The sequence below is a fragment of the Pholis gunnellus genome, assembly GCF_910591455.1.
Source record: "Pholis gunnellus genome assembly, chromosome: 20".
Lineage (NCBI taxonomy): Eukaryota > Metazoa > Chordata > Actinopteri > Perciformes > Pholidae > Pholis > Pholis gunnellus.
In genome coordinates this window covers 10,752,198-10,760,420 of record NC_136547.1, presented here as the reverse complement: position 1 = coordinate 10,760,420, position 8,223 = coordinate 10,752,198, and the positions used below count along the sequence as shown (strand labels likewise).

At 40.1% G+C, this 8,223-nt stretch overlaps 2 protein-coding genes across 2 annotated transcripts; both read left to right on the top strand.

Annotated features, from left to right (window-relative positions):
• The first annotated feature begins 1,160 nt into the window (after positions 1-1,160).
• LOC306712467 (uncharacterized protein) lies at positions 1,161-4,255 on the top strand. Its single transcript, XM_079181764.1, has 8 exons — positions 1,161-1,192; positions 1,309-1,423; positions 1,498-1,642; positions 1,955-2,068; positions 2,168-2,312; positions 3,449-3,597; positions 3,722-3,855; positions 3,986-4,255. Exons 2-8 carry the CDS (start codon positions 1,318-1,320, stop codon positions 4,132-4,134), a joined length of 942 nt encoding a protein of 313 aa, XP_079037890.1. The 5' UTR covers positions 1,161-1,192; positions 1,309-1,317; the 3' UTR covers positions 4,135-4,255.
• A 757-nt stretch (positions 4,256-5,012) lies between these two features.
• LOC306711969 (uncharacterized protein) lies at positions 5,013-7,931 on the top strand. Its single transcript, XM_079181059.1, has 7 exons — positions 5,013-5,207; positions 5,887-6,031; positions 6,419-6,517; positions 6,618-6,762; positions 6,920-7,068; positions 7,186-7,325; positions 7,420-7,931. Exons 1-7 carry the CDS (start codon positions 5,063-5,065, stop codon positions 7,599-7,601), a joined length of 1,005 nt encoding a protein of 334 aa, XP_079037185.1. The 5' UTR covers positions 5,013-5,062; the 3' UTR covers positions 7,602-7,931.
• The last annotated feature ends 292 nt before the right edge of the window (positions 7,932-8,223 follow it).

Sequence of the window (8,223 nt, the reverse complement as noted above, 5' to 3'; positions counted from 1 at the left end):
CCACACCACAAGGCAACATCTGGTGCCGGCTGAGGGAACCAGCAGGAGAGGTTTGCTGGGTCGAATGCTCCCTTTACAAAGGTTGAGCTTCAGCTGTGCTGCTGTGTCACAGCCTGCCTGCCCACTAAGTCAATCCTCAGAGGCAGTATAATTGGATAATATAATTGCAATGAATGGACACAAAATACCTGTTTATATGTCCTACTGGAGGTGGGAAAGACTGATTGACCAAACTGATTACAATCTAGTTTAAATGCATGACATTGTGCATCAAAGTTATACTAGGAGTCCTCTTTACTTGAGTAAAAGCAGCAAAACCAGTGTAGAAATACAAGTCTATATACTATTCTTATATACTAAGTAGCCAAAAAGTAAAAGTTTAATTCAATTAAATGTTAATTAAGTTGATATCAAACACTGTCACAAGACCCCACTGCCACACTATCATGCAATGGTGCCACTGTGTGGAAGAAAGCTGCACACACAAGACCTGCAGTGACTTTACGTAACAGCAAATCTATTAGGTACACACACACACAATCAACAAGGTTTCACTCCAACACATTCACCTCAGCCCTATCATGCAAACAAATAAGATAAATAACCATTAAGAGCTTTAAGATACTTTCTATACCATAATTTAAGTAATGATTTCCAGGTCTGCTAGTGCCGTAACCTCATTATACTTGATTTAATTTGATGCTGCATTCGTTAAACAATGATCATCTTAAATCAGCAAGAGAGATTTACGATTTTTTTAGAGTTGAAGCCCGGTCGATATGAACTCTTGCCATCCTAACACCTTATCTATTGGCTCAGGGGACAGAGGACAGCAGGGGACATTTTTAAAATTCATAACTCAAAAGATTGCTACATCCAAGTGCATCTATATTTCAGGCTTAGCTGGACTATCAAGGCCATCCTGGTGATTTAGAAAACTTTTTGTTTTGTTCTAAAACTCTCCCGCTCTTCAATAGATGCCTCGGTCTTTAATCTTTACCCTACACTAAACAGTAGATTTTTTATGATAGGGAAAGATAACGGATGACCAGTGCAGGGCAATAAAACGCGATGACACGATAGAGAGTATGCCAAGATAAGTTATGGCAGGTACTGTCATTCCCTGCGGATACTGGACTACAATGGCTGTGGAAGTTCTATAAAGACAGTATGTAAGTGGATTTATGAAGAGGTGGGTTGTGGATTCTGATATTTATATATATCGAGAATATTAATACTGTGCTTTTGTTAGGGGGTTATTTTTGGTCGAAAGTGGCAGTTAAATCCTTTGTGGACTTTTACCCTCAGACCATCACCATGGTGCGCCACAGCTCGGCCCGCGTTGTGCTCATGTTTGTTGGATTGTTCGCCTTTTTAGTCTCAATCACGCTCAACTCTCTATCAGGATTCGGTGATAAATCAGGTGAATATCTGTCATATGAATAAAATCAGGTTTTGTAAAGGCGTAAGTAATAAACTACGCTCATCTCATTCCAGGTGTTTTCAAGCAGCGCACAGAAGATGTGACACTCAAGTATACAACACCCATCACTCCCGCTCAGTGGGCTCTGTTTGTCTGGGATTTCATATATTTCTGGATTCTTGCCATGTTTTTATACTTTTTAGTGGGACTCTGTAGAAGGTAGCACCATTTGTCATATTTTCATGCATAATTTACAAAAAGACAATAATGCTTAATAGCTGCATCGTACTGCATCACTGTGCCTATTTCTTAATACTTTAATCTCATCCTGTTGTATTATTGCAGGCAGTAAATCCCTCCACCTAGTCCAGAGCTAATTTAGTCTTCCTCTGTGCAGTCGTTTGCTCTTCAACGTTGCAGATTGCTCCGGCTTTATATGAAAGAGTCTGATTATTTCCCCAGGGGCACAATTTGTTTGCTGTGGTGTGTTTTCTCCCACGAATAAGACAACATTATCCTTCCCCTCCGCAGGAGTGCTTACGACTGGATGTACACCACGCCTGCAGTGCTACCCTATGGATTTCACATTTCTATCATCGTCAATATTTGCTTGAACATTACATGGTTGTTTCTGTTTGACAGAGAGTAAGTGTGCGAGTTCAGGTTGGCCACCCAATTATGACCCTCCATTTCTAAAAACATGATTAACAGCTGTATTATTTGTATTTTATTTTTTGTGTATAGGTTGTTGCTGTCAGCGTTGATAATCTCCACACTAATGACGCTCAGCGATTACATGATCCTGTTTTTTTCCTGTCACGGAGTGAAGGTCTATGGAGCCTGGTTGAACAAATATCACAACATAGACCTCTGGCTCATCAGAATATTGGTAAAATGATATCAAAGGCCTTTTTTCTGTGTATGGATTTCTTTTACATCTCGAACCTGGCTTCAAAGGGAATAACAAGTTTAAAAGGAAGGAAGTCTTTGGTTTTATAGGCGCTGTAACTAAAACGCTTGTAAAAGCTTATAAATTCCCACATTCGGCAACTAAATGTGCCCTTTGGAGTGATTAAGAAGACATTCTTTGTAGGTTACAACTACAGAGTACATGTTTTAGTAGTGGCCTGCATCCGGGTACATTTGAATCTTTACTGTATTTGGACATTGACTATGATTTCCCTCTTGTTGCATATGGAAACATCATGCTATTCCTAGATCAGATCATCCATATTTACAAGCATAAAAATGATCTGTGAGACGTAAACTTCTTAGAAAGTTGTAATTGTAAACTTGACCAGCCATATGCTGTCCCTGTCCACTGAAAACCTTGTATCTCTAAATTTGGTGATTTAGATTTTTTTTTTGTTCAACTGAAGTATTTCGTATTAATTTATGGTTTGAGAAAAGTCCCTTACTTCTTAAACTAAATAAGATATTTTAAAAACTCATGGGAGTCTTTATGCTTAGATAAGCTGGCTCTAGCTTGGTACGGTACAGACATGAAAGTGGTAACGATTTTCTCATCTAATTCTCTGCAAAAAAAGCTTTTAAATGTCAAACTTTACCTTTAAAAGGACACATTTTTTCACTCAGTTGCTGGCATTCCATTTGTTAAATCCCAATGCAAACTGCTGACACACTATAAAAAGGTTAAAGAAGTCAGTCACGGCTCCATCACCCATATCTAAAGAGCGAATTCTCTCCAAAATGCCCGGTCCGACTGGCTGTGCAAAGTCTGTGCACAAGGCGACTGTGGCCTGAGATTAGGAGGTGAGAAGCAGCCAAGTTAGGCTGTAGCAGAAACCTCGAGATTGGTTTCCAGTCCCTCCTTGCCTTGCACTTAACATTAAAGAAGAGGCAGATAAAACCACATGACTGACCAGCATCCAGTACAGCAAACAAGGTTTAAAGCTGCAAGAAAATCTGCCAAATACTTCAGGATTAGAATATTGCCTGCTGCCATAGAAGCTGGTCATAGCTTTACATGCTTCACGAAGTCTTCTTTTCATTGTGTTGAATCAGGTGCAAAATGGAGTCGCAGTATATGCAACATGGGGGACCCTCTCCACTCTGCTGAACCTGACGATATACTTGCAGCATGAGACAGAAATATTTAGATGTGACTGTGCAATACTGACACTGCTGCTGCTTCTGATGGAGCTGTTGGCCTGGTGAGTCTCACCCCCTGCTGCGTTCTGTCGTTTAGCTGTCTCCGTTTCCTTCTTCCCCTGAGAGACGCTACACGAGCAAAGGGACCTTCATCTTTTTGTCTGCGTCTCCGTTTTTTGTTCCCAGGTTTCTGTTAGAGAACTTCTACCTTGACGAGCATGTGCGTTACATTGTGACCGTCTACCCTGTTGTAATCCTGTGGTTGACCGGCACCCTGAGCAATTCTGGCTCTCCTGAAAGTCAGGCTTACATCTTTGCAGGTATTGTTTGACATTGGAACTGAGGGGTATTAACACCACACACATTTTCCAATATACTTTTATTTCCTGCTATTCTCTGCACACTGTTTATTGATTCATACAGATATGTAATCTCCTTTTCCCTCATCAGCTTTTATCTTGGCTATTTCCTGCATCATCTTCGTGGCCCGCGTTGCCCTGGTCACATGGAAGTGTCACAAACGGCCGCTTTACAGTGACAGCAGACCCAGTATGTCACCAGTGGAAATAGCCTTGACACAAAGTAAACTCTTTTTATGAATATGAGCTAAGAGTGAATGAATGTAACAATAAATACTAACGGTCAGTGTTAATACTGCAAAAATATGAAAACCAAAACACTACGCACATCCCATAAAGGAAAGAGCTTCTTTAACAAATAAACGACTAAATGGAAGATAAAAGGAGAGAATGTTTTTTAAGGAATTTTTAAATCATACACTGAACAAATGATGGGTTGATGAGAATATTAAGAAAGAGTCATGAAGTAGAATACATGTTTTGAGGCACAAGGATATCAAAAGAAAATAATTGTAAAGCTAAATAATGGCAAAGAAAAGGTTAATTCCTGCACACACACTTATCACTAAGTTTACTCTCTCAAGACACGTCATCAAAAGATTCCAACACGTAGGCTATAAGACGACAAAAAACAATGCTGTAATACAAAATTACAAAAGCACCTACAATAGTAAAGAATTAAAGAAATGTAAAATCTAAATGATCAAAAAAGCACACATTTAGGTAGTTGGACCTTTGGCTGCGAAATAACTCAGAAAGAAACAACTTATTCAAGGCTGAAACCAACAATGATTCTTCATAACCAATTAAAACATGTATTAAACAATTAATCTGTGATCAGAATTTTTGACTAGTCAATATTCTTTAGAGCACAAACATATTGTTGGTGTTAAGAAGGCTTGTTAGGGAGTGAAAACAATACAATAAATGCACAAATGTATCAATTGTTCTAATGTCAGCACCTGACTTTTGGACAGAAAGTAAGAAATAGTGCCAGTACCTTATTCTTCACACACACACACACACACACAAACACACCAATCAAGTAATCAAGTGTAATCAAAGAGGTACCATAACATTTAACAGCACATGCAGCCATCCAAAGTCCAATATATTAGACTGTGAAAAACATTGTGCCTCACAGCTTTCTGAGCTGTAGTCAAACATCATGGTGAGGTTCCAGATGTCTCCTCTCTCCGTGAGAAACGGTAACCACGAAGTGATACATGCTGGGAGCGTCGTCCTGGCTGTCATTGCTCAGGTGATCTCAGACATCTTCTGTAACCTGGCAGAGGACAGCAACGTGCCCAACGGTGAGTGACTCCACATCTATATTTCAATCGTGTAATCATAGCAGAAGTTCATATTCAGAGCTTGAAAATGTGAGAATTGTTGTTTTCAAAGCGATATGTTATTGTGTGTCTGTTTTCAAAATAGGAAGCCAAAAGAAATTGTGAAGATATTTTTGTATTTTGTTTTCTCTGAGCCCTTCTCAATGGTTTAAAGTCGGTGTGTGTGTGTGTGCATAGATGGTAATGCCACATACTTTAGCTCATCACTCACAATGTTGATGCATTTGTGATAAATAACACCTAAAGAGGTTTATTTAGTCAAGAATATTTAATGTAATCATGAAATGCCAAGTTTTCATGGATGAACACTTCTTATTGAAGGACTTTTGCCCTGAAAGCCATTGACCTGGATGGAGGCCAATGAAACTAACTAGGACATGTAAACACACACACACACACACACACACACACACACACACACACACACACACACACACACACACTTCACTATCTAGACTGATCTAGTCTGTAACATAAAATATGATGCGTTTTGTTTTACAGTGCTTTTATGAGAGTAAAACAAATCAACACACTGATTTATTATCATATACATGCCCTACAGCTATGTGTCCCTGTATGGGAAGTTATCTTGTATCTTCACCAAGAATCAGTGATCGTTTATTTCTGTCTTGGCCTTCAGCTCTGTTTCAGACCTCAACCAGGAATGTGACTGACACCTTCCCCCTGGAGGTGACGATGGACTGGTGGTCTGACGGATACTGGGTTATCATTGACTTGTGGTCTAAGGCTTGGCTCTTGTACGCAGTGGTCAACCTTTTCCAAAGGTATACATGAGTGGTGTCTTGACACAAGATTTCAGTCCTGTTTTATTTGGCGACACCTGTGCAGTTTAATACTACAGGTCCAAGAATTCTCTTTTTGATCTTATACTATAGTATCAGAAATTCAACAGAATGGTAACTGGGGTATCTCATGTTGTGGGCAGGCATATGAAGGCAACTTGAATCCAAGGCGGGAATGGCGGACTCCGTCTCTATAATGAAAAATACTACATAGAAAGATTACAGTATGTAATTACATTGATTAGCTATTGCAGAAAAAGTTCTGACTGTAAATAGAATCAGTTGAGTTTAATTTAATAAAAACCTCGGGGATTATAACTTTGATGTGCTGTATGTGATCATAGTTCAGTGTTACTATTCCATTTGCAGAAATGTGCTGGGTCCGGATATCCACCCCCCAGTATTTTATCTGATGTGGACCATGATCAACATTGCAAGGATGTGCAGAATGCCTCTATGGGACAGACAGTAAGTAAGAGCCAATTCTCTTGTAATGAAGCTCACACAACTACAGCAACAAGAAATGTGTGTGCGCACAAGCTATAAAAGCTGCTGTTGCTTTCTACAGCGATATACTTGGAGCCGTCATACTTGGGTGGATCCTCCCAGTCCTCAGCTTCTACATGCTCTACATGTCCTACTCCAACCTCAACAAGCACAAGGCCTGGTTAGCCATTAACAACCCTCAGGTGATCTTGTGGACACGTTACCTGGTGAGGACACTCATTTACTAAAAGACATGTCCAAAATGGAAAGCATGTTAAATTCCTGCCAAATTTAATTTGAATACTTTAAGATTTTATCATCACTAGTTGTTTTTTCATATATGGTATTTCTACACAAATGCATCTGTATTATCATTTGAGGCAGACCCAGAATGGTTTGGCAGTGTTTGCCTGGTGGTCTCTCTTGAACGCTGTGGTGGGTCTTGGCATCGTGCTCAAGTACAAAGCCGGCGTGCCGGACCCACTGATGAGCACCATAGTCCTCACCATAGTCGCCTCGTGCACTATAATATGGTAAGGGCAGAAGAACTGGAGATTTAAATGGATGCCTAATATCTGCTTTAGCCTTTTGTTTGTAAAGCTAAATGATCTACAAATTGAATTTCAAAGAAATGACTGAAAATGTTGCAGGTTCATCCTACAGAGCTGCCTGTTAGCCAAGTACATGCGCTACACATTCAGCGTTTACGCCATTCTCGTCTTGGGCCTGGGTGCAATGTTCACCAGGAGCTATCGTTTCCATGATCTCGCCGCAAACACAGTCTATTGTGGTAAGACGATGCCACTTTAGGATGCAGATGCACATTTAACAATCAAATCTGTCTTTTTGTTTTGGTGGTTTACTCTGTCCACTCTTATCTTTAGGTTTCCTTATGCTCCTGATGACCATCATGAGCTTGATCCACTCAATCTCTACATGTTTGCACGAGGATAAGTCAAGCAAACCTGGTGACACGGAGCCCTATGTGGCATTTAAGGACTGCGAGACAGTGTGGCACACTGACCTCAGAACAGACAACGCCAAGAACAACCTCTGCAAAATTTGAGTTCACGTGGTAAAAGGAAAACAATCAAATGAATCAAGTCAAGCAGGTGTGCACTTTACATTAATCACCAGAAGGGGGCAGCATATATTAGCTTCACATTGAGAATATGACATGACAAACATGCTCTGTTGCACCAGAAGATGGCACAGTGGTTCTTGTAGAGAGACAGTCTATATGTTGAGCATATGAATCCAAAACATTCAACACAAATAAGGATATTATCCAGTGTAAGTTTTTTTTTAGGCCAAATTTGATTTCAGTCTTTGTTATAATAAATAAATAAAACAAACCAATGCACACTTCAGCTCTTCGTGTAAATTGAAAACATAATTGCTTGTTTTGTTTGTTTTTTAAAACCCATGACGTGTCTGTGACGTGAAACAGCAGCGATAATCACACGCCTAAGTTTGCAAGTGCCCTCTAGCTCGATGCGGCTCTAAAGAACAGAATATCAAACATGTCCGATGGCTGTGAGCACAACCTTTGATGAGGATGCTGAGCTGAATGGAACCCAACCTCAGATGAAAGGGGGGGGGGGGGGGGGGGGGGGGGCAACAGGGATACAATGAAGGTCTCTATGGATGGACATAGTTTGTTTTCACTGGGACAAATAAAGAAATGT

Coding starts and splice junctions, on each gene's coding strand:
- LOC306712467 (XM_079181764.1), top strand. CDS start 1,318: ATGGTGCGCCACAGCTCGGCCCGCGTTGTGCTCATGTTTGTTGGATTG. Junction 2,313..3,448: donor TCTGGCTCATCAGAATATTG/GTAAAATGATAT, acceptor GTGTTGAATCAG/GTGCAAAATGGAGTCGCAGT. Junction 3,856..3,985: donor TCAGGCTTACATCTTTGCAG/GTATTGTTTGAC, acceptor TTCCCTCATCAG/CTTTTATCTTGGCTATTTCC.
- LOC306711969 (XM_079181059.1), top strand. CDS start 5,063: ATGGTGAGGTTCCAGATGTCTCCTCTCTCCGTGAGAAACGGTAACCAC. Junction 6,032..6,418: donor GTGGTCAACCTTTTCCAAAG/GTATACATGAGT, acceptor TTCCATTTGCAG/AAATGTGCTGGGTCCGGATA. Junction 6,518..6,617: donor ATGCCTCTATGGGACAGACA/GTAAGTAAGAGC, acceptor TGCTTTCTACAG/CGATATACTTGGAGCCGTCA.